The 17,355-nt window shown below is 46.1% G+C and overlaps 1 protein-coding gene across 8 annotated transcripts in view; it reads left to right on the plus strand.

Annotated features, from left to right (window-relative positions):
- Positions 1–17,355, plus strand: part of CHD9 (chromodomain helicase DNA binding protein 9) — a 3,201,601-nt gene that overhangs the window by 2,759,933 nt on the left and 424,313 nt on the right. For 6 of the 8 annotated variants that reach the window (XM_069639531.1, XM_069639523.1, XM_069639522.1 and 3 more), the window contains one exon: positions 12,694–12,857. In XM_069639531.1, coding sequence (XP_069495632.1) covers positions 12,694–12,857 — 164 coding nt within the window. The remainder of the gene's footprint in view (positions 1–12,693; positions 12,858–17,355) is intronic. The other 2 variants (XM_069639524.1, XM_069639529.1) reach the window with 1 other exon arrangement.

Consider the following 17,355-nt stretch of genomic DNA (forward strand, 5'->3'; position numbering starts at 1 on the left):
TTTACATGTTCTTCATGCTTTAGAGGATCCTTGGAAAAGATCAATATGTCATCCAGGTAGACAATTACGAAGAGGAATAACATGTCAGAAAACACCCTATCCATAAAACGTTGAAAAAATGCGGGGGGCATTAGCTAGTCCAAAGGACATGACTAGATATTCATAGTGACCAAAGGGTGTTCTAAAGGCTGTTTTCCATTCGTCTCCTTCCCGGACACGGATCAAATGATAAGCACCCCGGAGATCCAACTTTGTGGATATTACGGCGCCTCTCACAGCTTCCAGGATATCCGAGATCAAGGGCAGTGGGTACCGATCTTTGAGGGCACATTGATTTAAGCCACGATAGTCGAGGCAAGGTCTGAGTTCCTTGGTGTCCTTCTTGGGAACAAAAAACAACAAAGCACCCGCTGGAGATTTTGAGGGTCTTATGATGCCGTTTTCAAGGTTAGTATCCAGGTATTCTTGGAGGGCTTTGTTCTCTGGTTCGGAAAGGATGAGCATTCTGCCGAAGGGAATCACTGCTGAGGGATCTGTGTCTATGGCACAGTCTTCAAGTCTGTGAGGGGGTAAGGCCTGGACTATGCCAGTTGAAAATACATCAGCATATCCCTGATATGCCTCTGGGACTTGTATGATATTGGAAACCATGAGTGGTGTTTGCTGGTCTCTTAGTGGTTCTTTAGTGGGTGTTGAGGAGGGATCCAGGAATAGACCGTGGGACATACAAACTCTGAGCCTAGGAATAGTGATCCTGCTGTCCAATTGATATACGGATTGTGCTTCAGTAACCAGGGCATACCCAATACCATGGGGTAATGAGCTGACTTAATGATGTCGAATGTAATCCGCTCTTGGTGTTGGTTTATGGAAAGCTGGATCTCTTTTGTCTGCAGGCTTATGGGTCCTGAAGTGAGGGGTCTTCCGTCGATTGCTTCCACCGGCTGCATGGTGCTTCGTGTCTCGTACAGAATATGATGACTAACAACCCAGTCTTGATCAATGAAAATTCCCATAGCTCCACAGTCTACCAAGGCTAGAATGGGATAGGTCTTATTCTTGGAGGGCGACAGGAAGGCCTGTAGTATCACCAAATTGTTTTGTCCAGGAGAGTTCAAGGATGGAATTGATGTGGAGCAAACATCTCTCTCCCGAAGCTCTGATCCATCTAGGATCGGGAGCTGGCGTTTCCCGAACCCCGAGGAAGGGCTAGAGGACACTCAATAACCAAGTGTTTGTCTGAGGCACAATACATGCACAACCCCATATGTATCCTTTCTTGCAGGGATATAGGTCCACGGAAGGCTCCTATCTGCAAGGGATCTGGTTCAGAGACTGAGCCTGGATTTGTGTCCGTCTTGGTGGTACTCTCAAAGGATAGCTTTGGAGGATTACCTCTGGATTTCTTCTTCTCTGCCTTCCTTTCCTGGATACGGAAATCTATTTGCATGGCAAGGTCCATTAGTGCCTGGAATGAGTTTGTCCGAGCCACTCTGGCCAACTCATCCTTAATCTCCTCATTGTCCTCTCCTGAAAAGGGTAAAACTCGCCTCAGGGGACCAATCAGCTTCCTTGACTAATTGCTTGAATCGGGTAACATAGGTGAGCATATCCTGGGATCCTTGCTGAAAGTCTAACAGGCGTTCCTGGGCACTATAGACCTGCTCTGGACGGTCAAACAGGGTCTTAAGGGCTTGTATGAAGCCATCATAGTCATCTAGGAGAGCATCGCCGGAATTAACGAGGGGCGTAGCCCAGGATAAGGCGTTTCCTGAAAGGTGGGAAATTATGAACCCCACCTTAGCCCTGGGAGTTGAAAAGTAGTAGGGCTTAAAAGTAAAGTGGACCAAACATGAATCCAGGAATCCGCGAAGGGTTTTTGCCGACCCATCGGATTTGTCCGCTATGCCGCCCAGCAACACACTTTCTTTTGTGGCAGAATCACGGGATAGAACTAATTGTTTGAGAGCTGCGTTTTCCGCCTTTAGATTCTGCACCTCGGTTGATAGCTCTTGCATGCCACGCATCAGGTCCTGGACGGCCGCTTCCATGTCCATATCGAGTTTGGTCGGTGGCGTCTCAAACTGTCGAGGAGTTCCCCCCCTTCTCACCTGAGTTCGATCTTTGCTGGATTTCTTGATCGATGCCTTCTTGCGGACTGATTGAGTCTTGAATAAGGCTGCACGAGTCTCTTCTGACTCCAGCGTGCGTTCAAAGTTCTGGGATGCAAGGATCCAGGAATCCGGGAAATTTACAGAGTGCGCTACTAGCACACGAGTCCAGGAATCAAGAAAGGAAGGAAAGGGACTAGGAATGGGGTAGGCTGGAAGAAGCAGGGGAAACAATACCGCAAGCTACGGAGCACACGTCTGGTCGCTACTTCGCAATAGCATTGAGACGCGCCGAGCCGTGGGAGGCGTGGTCTATAAATAGAACACGCTACGTCCAAGGTGTAGAGCGAGGAAGGTGTTTCACAGTGGACGGCCATGTTGGAAGTACAAGGGAGTGTAAGCCCCGTTGAGACAAGGACCAGGAAGGCTAAAAGGGGCGTGTTCTGTAGTTCATGACACTGGGGTGTCTGGGAACGTGCGTCGCAACGCATCCCATACTCGCGCTCTAATCTTGTTAAATATGCTCCATAATGGGCATTATTGCTTAGCGTTACTCTCGGGTACCCATCTTTAATCCACTACGTCTCTTCCTGATCTCCCACTGCGGCTACTAACAAGCTCCTAAATGACCCTTATGGCTAGGAGTACCCTTGCTGTGTTTTTCTTGAATGCTTAGATCCATTTCCCCGCTGTGAGCTGTTGGGAGTGCCTTGAGGAGATTAATTTGTATCCATTTGTGCCCAGGATGCATAGTGGGGGTGCCCTGCTCCCTTGTGTATTAGTGGCATTTGCATTTTTGGCTTCCCTTTCCCTCTCTTAGTTGCACTTCCCTTTTTCTGTGCTAGTGCTATCCTGCCGAACATTTCCCTTAATCTTCCGTCCCATAAACTCTCTACTCTCGGCGTCGTCGAAGGCGCTTGCTCGGCCCCTCCCTCTATATCTTCTTCATTGTCATCAAAGTCATTCCAATGCTCCTTGTCTCCTCCCCAGAACCCCACATTCTTATACCCCAAACTGTTGGTCTCCCCGTCCCGCTCTACATCTACTGTCCATATGGGTGCACTGTCAATTCAGAACAGGAAGCCGCCGGACTTCCATTAGTCCATGGGCGGCTGTGAGTGTGCTCCTGCAGTCAACATTGTTGTGGCTTCACTGGCTGCCCTTACCCTCGCCAATTCTGTGGGTGTCGAGGCTAAAGCTACCTCTAGGTCTCTCGCGCTTAGCCCAGTGTGGGTTGACACTTCGGGAAATGCGACGTACGGTGGGGGTGAACTTGGGACGGCCAATATAGTAACCCCTGAGACATAGGTTGGGTTGGTATACCCTTCCGCCAGCCGTGTGGCTAGCTGGTATATACCCTTTTTTGTCTCCCCCTTTCCCCCTGCTTCCTCTGTACTCGTCTTCTTGTCTCTATCAGGTTTCGTCCCCTCTTCAGTTGGGACCTCTGTTTCTTGGAACATTCTCCAGAAGTCCAATATTTCCTGTCTACTCTGTAATTGTCTCCCCTTATACTTTGTGGTCAAGTAGGTGGACATATGTTCCAGGGCACATCTGTCAATTGATCCCCGTTCAGGCCAGGAGTGTGGGGCATTCCCTCCCCTTTAGTCTGTCACGCATTGGTTGTGATACTTTCTGATATTCTCACAATACATGGGCAGGGCTTTACATATATGGTCGAAGGGTGTTTCCGTCCCCATAGTTGCATCCGGTGAGTATCTTGTGTCAGAGATATGCTTGTACAGCTGTACCACAATTAAAGCAGAGGTACATCCAATATCAGTTCAAATGTATCCCCCTTAATAGTGTCTCTGTTATGCCTCAGTACTGTCAAAAATGTCATAACACAAAAAAAAATCAATTTACTTTTCCCCCTCCCACGTTTCCCCTTAGAGGTTCTTCATTCACTCCGTACACACTCCCCTGATGCGCTCGCACACGTCACAGACGCCCCTCCTGGGCCTACTCCATACACATAAAAATACACTAACAAAATAAGCTAAAATAACAAGCTAAAATAACAACCACTACTTCTCCGAAGCTCTCTAATTATCCTAGCTCCTATATTTCTTCTTGTATTTATGTCTCGCACTGGTCGGGACAGTGCAACGTGGCACCACCTGCTCCCCTTACTCTGGGAGGCTCCCTTATTCCTTTTTTCTAATCCTTAATAGTCCTTAAAAAATAAATGAACAAAAATGGCCATAAAAACCTCCACAATCGGCAAACCAAAATACACTCTCACTTTCATTGACAGCGTGTTCACCCCGTTTCACACTGCTTCATACCACCAACCATACTTTGATATCCCTTACAGGCTATTCTAATGTGTTCACGTTCTTCCGAAAAAGCCTCAGTTTTTGAGGGATCAACAACAGGCCTGGGTCTCTTCCTGGGGCCGTACCCCACTTCAACAAACGGGCAGGAATTCTGCAAAGACGGCACCCCCAAGGGCCACTCGGTGTACGCTGGTCACCGTAGGTGGGCACGGGCCTTCCAGAGAGGCCACCTGGATAACTTTTGCAAGTATGGGGACAATGGAATCGAGTCATAAGGCTCACCAAATGAAGCCTTTTTTATGCACACTCCAGAATCAAGAAAACCAATAGGGAAATATTCCAGGAGATAGTGTTGCAAGGATAACAAGGTTTAATAGTACGGAATACAAATATTTATTTATTTATTAATAACATTTGTTGTACGCCCAAACCCAAGGGTATCACAGCGTATTTACAAGATAACTTAGGCTTAAGGTTGCATGATAATTTGCAAAAATTACATTTAGGTGATCTCAGTAAGGAAATTACTATCTGTAGAAGCTTAATGGTTACAGGTCGCTTTGTACACAAAAACATGCTTGGTAGTTACATTAACACAATTTCCATTTGTTCTATGTGTTTACAGGGACACTTGTGGCAGGAATTTAGAATTCATTAAAGATCCACGTTTTAAGGAGTTTCTTGAAGTTGACTATGGAAGGCTCATTGATTATGTTGGCTGGCAGAGAATTCCATAGTCTTGGGGCTGCTACAGGGAAGTTGGTGCTGCCAGTTTTGGTGTTTTTGAAGCGTGGTATGTGCAGGTGTAAGTTGGCAGTGGATCTCAGGGTCCTGATAGATTCTTTGCGACTAAGGCAATTGCTAAGGTAGCTGGGGGCGTGGCCTGTTACACATTTGTGTGCGAGTGTGAGTGTTTTGTGGTGTATCCTTGCTTGGATGGGAAGCCAGTGTGCTTCTCTCCTAAAATGAGTTATGTGCTCCCTTTTTCCTGGTGCCTATTCCTGATCTTAGGGCTTTGTTCTGCAGTAGTTGCATTTTTTTGATGTTTATTTTGGAGATAAAACAACAAACCCAAAGTGGGAACCTCAACTTTCACTGATACCTTGAGGTAGAACCATGTAATATGAACGAAAGTGGTACCAGGAGGACACGAGAGACTGAAGAAGGTGGGCAGAGGAGTATGACGCTCAAATCATTATATTCATTTTATTAGGATTTATCTAAAAAACACGTAGAAGCATATTAATTTAATTAATTCTAAAAAACATTTTACTAATCATGCATCCATACATTCACTCTCTAATGCAATATCCAAAAGATATATAGACATACTAAGAAATTACAGAAGCTGATCATTTCATGAAACCACTTCTTTTCCATTGTGGTGTTAATGATTCACAACGCCTTAACATTGTTAATAACAGTTCATTCCCAATATAATATCAAGTTTATTTTGGAGATGCCTAGTAAGAGTATATTACAATAGTCCTCGCACCCATACGAGCTCGCCTGATGAGGTCCTATCTAAGTCCCAAGACCAGGCCAGATTGAAGATACCCAGTATAACTATGTGTCCTTTTGCGAACAGCTCAAGTGTATTTAGGAATTCCTGCAAAAAGACCTCCTGCCCTGAGTTAGGCACATAGATGGAGGCCAGTGTATATGTAACTCCCATGTGTTCCCCCACTACGATTACGTATCTGCAACCTCTGTCTGCCTTGGTATCCTTCACCCTGAGTTCAATCCCGTTTCGAAAAGCTAGTGCCACCCCCACATGTCTTAGTTGGGCTGGAGGCATGAAAGATTCGAGAAAAACCCCGCCGTTTGAGATTTTCTGGTAAACTGCTCCAATGTTTTCCTCTTGAGAGAGGTGTTGAGCCCTCCATTATGTGTTCACCATTTGAATGGGTATAGATCTCTTGTGCCACCTCCCCTTCTCTCCCTGTGGTGTGGTGCTTCCCCTTCACCCCCTCATCATGCATGGCCACCCCATCCCCCACTCCTTTTGTTTCAGATCCTTAGAGTTTCCCTTCCCCCACCTCTCCAGTCTGCCCCCTCCCTGACCTCCCTGGCTCCGACCCCCAAGTACCAGTGCGCTCCACCCCTTCACCTTGTCCTCCCCACCACTCCTACTCCATCCCAACCCCCAACTCTGTGATGTCTCCCCCACCCCTCCTCTTAGCTTTGCTCCTCCCCCACCCCTGGGCATTCCTGCCCTAACCGAAACCAAGATGGAACGTCCTCCTGCGCTCCCACAGCCCAATTTCCTACCATCATAGTCCACCACCCCCTTTGTATGAAGTCCTCATGCAGACTCTTCTTCCCTTGCCGTTATCCATCATCCAGTTTTCCCACCTTAGCCTGCCCCGAGCCTTTGGTTGCGAGCCATGCAGCGTGGCCCTCCTTCTGTGCCTTTCTCCTGCTGCAACTCATTCCTCATTGTTTGATTCTCCATCTGGGGGTGGGGGGGTGGGGATGGAGGCGTTCTTCTTGGCGGGCCTGACCGGCTTCCAGCTGCAGAAGGTCGACTCCATCCTGAGGAGATGAGAAACGCTTTTGGGCCCACTCCCATTCCAAAACTAGACCAAAGGGGAAAGTCCATTTATAGTGGATTCCTCGTGGGGCCAGCTCTCACCACCAGGCTCCTCTGCCTTCTCTTAAGTAGGGTGCTACCTGCAAGGTCCTGAAATAGGAAGATTGCAGAACCTTGATATTGCACTGGTTCTTGCGCCCAGACAGCATGAAGGACTGCTTCCTTCTGCTCGTCTCGCGAGAACGCTGCTAGGACATCTCTCAGCCTCCCCTAAGGCCCTTTCACCATTCTGCTGGTTCTGTGGATCCATTCCAGCTCGATCCCTTCTGGTCCCATGTCACCCAGAAGGTCTGCAAAAACCTTCTGGGGCTCCTCCTTCAGGTCTTTTTCCGTGGCAGTCTCTGGCAGATTTTTAATCCTTATGTTGATCCTCCTCGGTCTGTTCTCCATATCTTCCATTTGTAACTCTAGGTTTTGTGTGCACGTTAAGTCGCTCTATGACCTCACTGTTCGCTGTTGTATCCTTGTTCACTTACTGGAGGCCCCTTTCGAGGATGTCCATCCTCTCCCCCAGCTGGCTGCATTTCAGGCCATATTTGTGCCATGGGCAAATTGAGATCTGTTCTCATTAACTGAAATTGTTCCTGAAAGGCTTTGGTGAGCGATGTCTGGAGGGTCATTAAATCACCATCAGGATCCTTTCTTGATATGGTCTTGACCACCCCTGTCCCTACTATAAGACTCCATGGTCGACCATCCGTTTTACTTGGACGTCCCGGTTCACTTAGGTCCCACATGGTGGGGAGGGTGCCCAGCATGCCTATTGTAGCCTGCTTCAAGGCTTCCGCTTTGGCCTTCGACAACCACTCCGCTCTCCTGGGCTCAAGGCCTCTGTCAATCTTCCTTGACGGGGGCCCCTCAGACTCTTTTCCACAGTAAGTTGCCAGACCCCCCTCGCCAGCCTTGGGGTGTGCGTAGGATCACACCCCCGGGTCCCTCCTTCCTCAGACGCCAGCTCCTACTCTCCTACCAAGGTCCCGCCTCCGTACTCTTCAAGCGCCCCCGGTGTGAATCTCCTCAGGGGTACCTCTGGTAGCACTGCAATGTGCGCCAATGGGAAGTTCGTTTGTCTGGGCCCCTTCCCTGCAAGGGGCACGCCCCCCCCCACCTCCATGTGGGGAGTCCAGGCCACGTTCCCTCCTCTCTAGCCGCCCCCTCCTAACCTCTGGACTGTTGAGGCCTGGTGGTTGCCTATCTGACCGCACTTTGTGCCCGCAGCAGACTGATCTCCTCTCCTGTCCAAGCAAATCAAAATAGGTTTATAAACAATTACCCCTATCATGAATCACCTATCTCCACCGTCAGCGGTGGACACATTCATATAAATACACAAAGGAGATAGATATAATAAATTACACCATTATTTTCATCACACAGATCAAAAAAGGACAGCTGATATTCCGGCACATATTGTCCTCACAGAATAGACTCAGTGCTGATATATTAACAAAATATTCAATTCAATTCATTTATTCATATTGATTTCAAACATCTAAGAAATATATAAAAAATCGACCCTTACACCATACACAGTGGATATAGGTCATACATTAAAATCCACTTAACAGTTCATAAAAAACTTTATTAAACAAATATTACACACAAATGACGATACATTACAACATAATACACGCTAAGCGTGTCTTAAAACATTTTCCCGACATTCTGTTCTTAATGCCTCACAATGGCTGAACATTCTTCAGGGGAATCTCTGAAAAGCTAGATGTCTTCAGCACCATGTAGTAGGAGTCGTTGTGCATCACAATTGAGATGCCAATAGAACCTACAATGAAATAAAAAATCCTTGAGAATCTGATATGTGACAACACCTAGTCTAAATTAGACCAACACCCTAACACCACTGAAAATTGAGTCAGTGTGGTAGGTAAAAGGAACAAGCCCTGTATTGACTCATCCTATCATAATACAATATGTATTAGGAAGTTACCTTTAAATGATACTTCACATCTGACGTGGATTCTCTTTACATTTTCGCCTCATGCCCCCTTAATCAGGCAGTTATGCATATCGCCCAGGCTAAAAAATAGCCCTAGTTTTCTTAGGTTTCTGGAGAGGCAATAAAACAACAAATCGGAGACAAGGAAATCTAAGGTCACACTCAACCTTTAGACCTCTTGAAATCAAATATTAAACTGAGAACCTGCAATTTCTTTGGATCGATCCCGCTTCACTCGATATAGTAGGTATAGTCAATGGCAGTTCGAGCCGGTGGCAGATTAAAAGATAACCAGGAAGGCATGTGTTCGATCACAGATACACCATCACCTACAACCAAACCGTATGTGATCACAATACTAATTCCAACAAGTCGGATTGGTAATAACTAGTCAACGGATGGAGCCCCCCCTGATTTCTCAACCTTTTCACTTCTCACATATGCAAACAAACAACTATGTTGTTTGCTTCAGAACCCCCCCACTTCCTCGAAGCAGTATCCAATGAATACGTGCCCGGATAGTGTTACACGTCCGGAACTATAGCACAACGCTCACCATCAAAGGTTCAAACTGGCGTTCTCAATTCCGAACAACCGACTCAGTTATTCACTTTGGAACCCCCAACTTCATCAAAGTGGTATCCCATAAATACGTGCCCAGATGGTATTACACGTCCGTAATTACAAAACTACGCTTAACATCAATGGTTCAAACTAGCGTTCCCAAGACGAAGAGTCCTGTTCACGCTAGCGGCACACAGTCCAACGGCACACCGTCCGATGTTGATCTTAAACAATCGAAGACAGACTACCCTATTCAATCATTCACCGCACACCATCTTGGAACGGGAAGTAAATAGACATCGGCAACACGATCCTGATACAATTAATGAACCTAGACAAGTTAGAGTACAGCTACACATGTCAATACATCATGGAAAGAAAAATAGCAGGGGACTCTGTCTCTTCAGTGCTCCCTCGGCCCCTACTAATATGAATATTGAAGACATCTGTGACCCCAACCTCCCTTTGTGTCGGTTATTAGACCTCTAGGGTTTAGTGAGGCATATTAATTAGAAACCGGATACCATATCTTTAGCACCAAAAGCCATAACATTTGTGAGCCCTGCACAATAATTAACATAATAGATGACAATTCATCATCTAATCACTGCAATATTCCTTGCCATTTATAATGATAGTCGAGTCGATCCTTCTTTGCATCAATATTTACAATATTGGTAAGCTTGCAACAACCAATCACATGATTTGAAATTCCATACAGCATTTTTGACATATTTGTAGTAGAATAGAGTGATCCTTGTATTCGTTGACCCACCAAGTATGGCATCTGGAATGCTAACAAATGCGCAACTGCATAACTCATAATTCAAATAGCACCTGTGTGGAATCGCACATCATACCACCACAATTGTTGGTATTTGACAAAACCTTTAACATCATTTAGCTGCTAATTGCATTTTAAACGGCCCCCAATCAACCTAAGTTTACATGATGCCAATCTATTCCTTCATTGAGCCCCACCACATGGCTTTGTAGTTTGAAAATCATTTTTTGTTTGAAATGTGCCAATTTCTGATCTGTATCTGCCTTATTGGTTCTGTGTATCTTTTTTAATATCACCCAAGTAAAGTCAGTATGGCTGTGTTTCATCTCTACAAAATGTTTAAGCATGGGCGCAGTCATGACTTTATTTTTTATACAGCTCCGATGTTCCACCTTGCGAATGCGGCACTTCCTATTGGTCTTCCCAATGTAATGTAATCCGCAAGGACAAGTTATCATATAGATAACATTGTGGGTGTTGCAATTCGTGATTCCATCGAGGTTCCACACCATGTTGGGGTAGATTTGGACAACCTTCTTTTCTTCAGTAGACTCACACATGGTACACTGTCCGCACGGGAAGTGTCCAGTTACCACAGGTAGTCCCCACAGTGTTGTCTGTTGTGTCAATGGTTTAGAATTCTCACTGATATCATTTCCGACCAGAATATTCCTCAAATTCTTACTAAAAAGCATTTAATGGTGGAAGAATGTTTTTGTCATTATATACTTACCTCCATGCTTTCTCAATTATCGTCTTGATTTTATATGATAAATTAGAATATGTACTGACAAAAACAGTCCCAATTTTTTAGCTTCTCTATTGGTTTTCTCCAACAAGGCCTCACGGCTATTGTTGTAAGCCGTCTTGGAGGAGTCTTTAACCAACTTGGGGGGATGTTCATCAACAATTTTTGGGACAACACATTAGCACTATGACAGAAATCTTGTCAGAGGCTGCTGTTCCTCTTGAGCCTGAGAAACTGTCCTAAAGGCAAATTTGTTTTCATGAGATTTGCATGCTGGCTGTTAGAATGTAGTAGTGCGTTTTTATCTGTACTTTTGCTGAATGTTTTAACTTTTTAGTACACCCATGTGATGAAAAACTGTGATGTCTAAGAAATTGATTTCGAATTTCTCTATCACCTGAGTGAATTTAAGAAATCTATTTTGTTGATTCAACCAAACAACAAAAGCACTGGCTTCCTCCATCGTGCAGTCCCATACAATAAACACGTCATTTATGAACCTCAACCATTTCCACAGTAAGTGTCTGAATGGATTGTTATCGGGATAGATTACAGTTTTCTCGAGAAATTCAACATATAGATTGGCTAGATTAGGGGCCATGGCTGTACCCTCTATTTGCTGAAAACAAGTTATATGGAACTGAAATAAATTTTTTGTATAGGCAAATTCGGTGCACCACATGATAAAACCGTTACTCTCCTGTCCCCCACTGTGGTTCGAGGGCCACCTCGGCCTCCTCTGTGTACTAGGCTTCCTTAGAGAGGTACCCAGCTGCTTGCTCCCCTAGTCCAGGTCAGGCAGCTGCCCCTTCCAAGCGGCACCTCTACCTTGTTTTCTCTGGGGCCCCAGCAGGCAGCCTCCCTTCCTCCAATGGCCCGCTGGGCGTTTGATGGGGCCTACAGTGGGAGGCTCCAATGCAGTCCTGTCCCAGCCTATGTGAGGGCTGCCACTTAAGTTCCTGAGCCTTTCCACTGCAGGCCGCCTTTGTGCCGTGGTATTACTTGGGTCCTCCCTCCAGTCCCTCTCCCATGGGGGTGCTGTGACTGATCCCTGCTTAGGTGGCCCCCTCCTCCTTACCGCGAGCAGAAGCTGTTGTCCCTGTGTGTCTCCGGTGCGCAGTAGGCTTGCCTGCACGTGCACCAGAGGGTGCTCTCCTCCTCAGCGCTGGTGTCAGGATCTGGGTGATCTCCCACTGCTCCGGGCGTGGTGGAACAGCTGCAGAATTTTCAGCGGACTTGGGAGCAGCTGCAAATCTAGTATTGGCAGCAATCTTGGAATCCCTGATGAACAATTTTAAGTCTAAAGCTAAACTGCTTTATTTTTACTGAGGATTCACAGCCCGACGATGGGAAATATTCAGGAGCATGTGAATCCATGCAAGACCCATGCTGAAGAACGAGAGTTACAGGTAAGTAATTTGTTCATTCATTTACAGCTTTCTGTTTTGAAAGGCATCAAAAATTGTAGATGAGTAATTATAATCTGAGCAAAATCTTGTTACTGGTCTTAGTTCACTTCCTTGAAGCCACTTTATTTTCCCCCTTTATCTTCTGGCAGGATTAGATTGCTATCGTGCACATGGCATAGAAACAAATCTCTGTTGCAGATTTTTACTCATATGATTTGGGCCTAATGTATGCACTCTCTTTTGGCTGTAAGCAGAAAGAGATCTTCATATGAAAGCGTTTGATGAGGAAAGTGTGGCATCTTTAAGTACCACGCAAGATGAAACTCAGGACAGCTTTCAAATGGACAACGGGACACCAAATTCCAATTACCTCATGCAGGGTGGATGTATGTTGGGAACCGCCTATTGGCCTAAGGTAAGTGCACCTAACTTGCTCTTTTTACCTACCTTGTATATAGATTCTTAGTTTGTCATAGGCTATGACCTATAGGTTTGTGATTGTCCTTTTCAGAGTAATCTGCCAAACAGAACTATACATAAGCACACACAGGGTATTGTTTTAAGGGAAACCTAGCAGGGAAATGTAATTCCTGAAAAAGGGGGAGAAAATTATTAACTTGGCCCATTCATAGATTGTTTCTGTACGGCTGTCCCCAGCAGAGCTTTTATACATTTGTTGTGTCTATAATTCTTTCTAAACTACAAATAGAGTACTTTAGTTCAGTAACTTTGTAAATATAGCATCTTGCTTGCATGAAATGCACAACCAATATGCCAAAGTTACATCAGGCATCATGCATTATACAAGGGAAAATGTAAAGCATAGCTTCCTGTTTTCGGTTATATTGCTTTAAGTGTGAAAACAAATTTGTAGGTAGATAATGTGGGATAAATGTGTTGCTGTGGACAGTGATCAACCAGCATAGGGCTGACAGTGGCAGCCTCCCACAACCGAAGCCCTGGGAGACATCAGCAATTTCCCTTTCAAAAGGATAGGAGCTAAGTGGAATCTCACCATTTCTGAGTTGGTTGAGGTAGCATGAACACCACCTTCCAGCATTCTCCTCCAAACTGTAGATCGAGCAGCGGTTTCCAGATCTCGATGAAAGGAGCTGGGCTGTAAAAGAGAACCAGAGAAATTCAAGTGTAGTGCCCTTGTCCCTTTTAAAGTACGTTAACATTTGTATCAAATATGAATATCATTCTTGGGTCAGTTAAGATATGTTTTTGCTAGTAGATTAATGGGCTCCTTGTACCAGTACTCCTAGCAACCAACATGAACAAGAAGGGGCACACAATATTTGAATTCTCAAAGATTGGGGTTATCTTGCATTTGACTCATGTCCTGCACATGCTAAATCTTTTACACTGCACCACCCTATCCCTCAGACTCAGACACCCTGAGTTACAGTCAACCATGCTGTGCACACCCTGAATCATGATGCCCACTTAACAAGAGTGCCAAAATCCTGGTTTGGCCTTGCAGATCCTTTCCTTTAATATGCACAACCCCAGCCATGCTCTGTACACTCAGTTGAGCTCAGTTATATTCTGCACACCCTCATCCAGACTTTGAAAATACCCAGCCAAGCTTTGCACTGCCATGCTGTCTGCCTCATGAGCGACACTGCCCCTCTTCAGAAATGCCTTCTGCCCAATGTTGCCATACAAGCCCATGTCATGAGGATTATCTTTATCTAGTATTGACCTTGTAGTCAACATTGATTTGGATAGGGCGCTGTTGAGCAGCTGAATGAAATAGAAGCTAGCTCTTTAGCTGGGTCACGTCCTAACTTATCCTGATAAACAATCCTATCGGGCTGCACTATCCTGTGGATACCTAGGTCGGGCAAGCAGCAGAGAGAGATGTCTGACACAAATCCGGTGCAAATTGGTGCTGGCAAAGAAGAGATTGAGCTGTGAGACAGGAGCACTCCTGACAACAGGCGCCATTGTGGTGTGTCGAATGCCGTTTCCACTGCTTGTGGCGGTCCAGAGTACGAATGTTTGCGGGCCCCATACAAACTGCTACTGCTGACCTCAAGCAAGGGTTGGAAAGCCGTTGGGTGCCCTGCTCTGTAAGGCAGCTTGGCCTTCAAAGAAGATAATTGGGAGCTGCGAAGACCCATAGGTGTGCAGGGCCAACAGACACTGGATCGCATGGAGCAATGAATTCTGGCGTAGTGCAGAGAGGGACCGGTCCCCACACAGTGACCCAGACTCGAGATAATCAATGCTGCATTGTGAGTGGTGGAGGCGCTTTTAGAAGGGGCGCTGGTACTGGACACAGCTTTCAGCGACAGCCCCAGGGATCTCCCTCAGATTGTCAAGATTCATCACATAGGGTCTGTCTAAGGAACTCATGGTGGCAACAGTAAAGACAGACACAAGTGATCACAGTTCAAGGGTGTTCATTAAACTGGAAATGCAGGGTGGAAAAACGCCTAATCTAAACCTAAATCTAAGATGGGAGCAAGCTTCGACCATCGAATGAAAATTAAGGCAGTCCTAGTGGCGTAGTGTCAAAATAAAAGGCCTATACTAAGAAAAACCTATTGCCAATCCTTACTCTAAATACAAACAGAAGTGTGGGATAATGTTTTCAAGAAAGAAAGAAGTGTTCACAAATCAGGATGCAGTACTGGAGGTATTGCTTCCCCACGTTTTCAGCACGGGACAAGGTGGGACTTTGGAGCACAGCACACGCTCTAGCTTTTCCAGCACAAGCCAACAGTTCCGTACCAGCTATCAGGTTCTTCGATGGTTAAGTCTTTTTTAACAAAAGTCTCTTGCCTTCGAGGCCATGATGTTTTCAACAAACAAACATAAAGTTCTGTTCCACGTATACTGTGGGTGAGGGCTTCATCCCTGGGTCCCCCTGTTCCGGGTGCAAACCCCTCACAAGTCGTTTTCAACAAATGAAATAAACAATTCCTTTCTCGATAACTTTGGGTGATGACTTTCCACCCCTGGATCTTTCTCTCCTTCGGATTCGGACCCCATTCAAACGCCAGCCTCCCTCCTTCGGGTTCACTATGGCTGTTTTTACTTTCACGAGTCTCAATGTCTTTTCAAACAATTCTCTGTGGACATCCCTCGGTAGGGTTCTTTCCTGTCAACACATTGTTCATAGGGACTTCTGACTTCGCCCCTTTTTGTCAGCATCCCTCCAACAGGTTCACTCATGCCAACTTTTGTAACACACTGTTCTTTTGCTAATTTCACCAATCAGGATTCATTTCCCTTCGCTTCACAATCATCTGTCGGTCAAAGACTTTCGACTGTACAAAGGATTTTTCAAGACCCCTGTATGACCACATTCACCCTCTTTCGCCTTTTTCAGAGGCCTTCTAGTTATCGTAGTTTCAGCAATCGGGTAATCAACAGAGTTTCCTAAGTGAGCAGCCACGTGGTACCGGACTCTGTTGCTGGTTTTCCCCCTCTAGCTTCAATAGTACTTTATGTTTTTACAGTTCAATTAGCCGCTTCTACATTTCGTTCAACACAGTTCAGTTTCTGATCGACTCTCCCCTCGACTCACCGGCTGTGATAAACCGCTTGGCTTTCTTCTTTTTCGAGTCAAGGTTGGTACTACAGAGACCAGCGTCTCTCCCCGGCTTGGTTATCAGCGGAGGAGGGTCTCATATTCCGTTGACATGTGCTGCAACGCATGCTGGCTATTGTTTGCGGTTTTAAGATTCCTTCTGCAAAGGTTTTACGGGTCTTGAACGGAAAGGGCAAGGTTGTTTCTCTCCTTGTCACCCCCTTGGTATGCGCCGTCTTTCTCCTCCTCTTGAACTGCTGTGCTGAGTTAGCTCTCACGTCGTGCATTTTGCCTTGCTCGACTTGCGCTCTTGTGCTCCACTTTTTTATCCAAAGTGTGTGTGTGTGTGTGTGTGTGTGTGTGTGTGTGTGTGTGTGTGTGTGTGTGTGTGTGTGTGTGTGTGTGTGTGTGTGTGTGTGTGTGTGTGTGTGTGTGTGTGTGTGTGTGTGTGTGTGTGTGTGTGTGTGTGTGTGTGTGTGTGTGTGTGGCTCTGGTGTTAGTCTGTTGTCTTTCGTGCAAAAGAGTTTGTGTCGCAAAGGGGGAGGGGGCAGTGTTCTGGGATATCCTACACGGAAGGATGGGGAAAAGGTGTCAAAAGAAGGGGGATTCCGCGGCTCACCCCCAGGAACTGGATCCAATAGTGATGGCTGTGTCCTGGCCACCTGGATGACAGATCCCCCAGGACTAACCAGGGAGACAGCGTCAGGTTTCTCACAGTCTGCCTAGAACATTCATGCAGGTGGAGATAACGCCCTCTTGTACAGTGACGTGGACACCACATGCGATTAGTATACCTCCTCGGCTACCAGGGTTGTAACACAGTGAGACCATGAGACTTCAAATGCAGATGCACAAGAAGGTGCCTCCCCCTCTGTCCCCCCTTCAATCTGGCATTCTCTATTGCAGCTGGGAGAGGGCTTGGGATTTATGTTCTGCAAAACAATGCCTGTCTTTGTGATAACCAAGCAGTTTTCTTGGCGTCTTCCCTCCAAGACTGTGGCCTGGCATTGTGTTTGATTTCCTGCAGCAAAGAAATGTGCACCTGCTACTGGTGGCTGGGGTGATCGTGTATTGAGGGTTCTTAACTTCTAACTACACTGTGTGATGAATCCTATGGACTTCTCACTAAACCCCTGCCTAAAGTCTCCTCCCAGGTGACCAGGGAAAGGCAGACACTTTCTGATCCTGACCTTGGAGGTGGTGTTCTGCGGGAGGATCAAGGGGCCCAGGGGAATGAGAGGACACTGTGGGGTGGGACGCTGTATTTATCTTCCTCTCGGGAGGACATCTCCTCAATACCAAATTATGTAATGGCGTATTGTCATAACACTCTTTTTTGTTCCACAAGATGACCATCTTAATCTGGTTA

The sequence above is a fragment of the Ambystoma mexicanum genome, chromosome 1q (assembly GCF_040938575.1).
Source record: "Ambystoma mexicanum isolate Mex_15411 chromosome 1q, UKY_AmexF1_1, whole genome shotgun sequence".
NCBI classification, from domain to species: Eukaryota; Metazoa; Chordata; class Amphibia; order Caudata; family Ambystomatidae; genus Ambystoma; species Ambystoma mexicanum.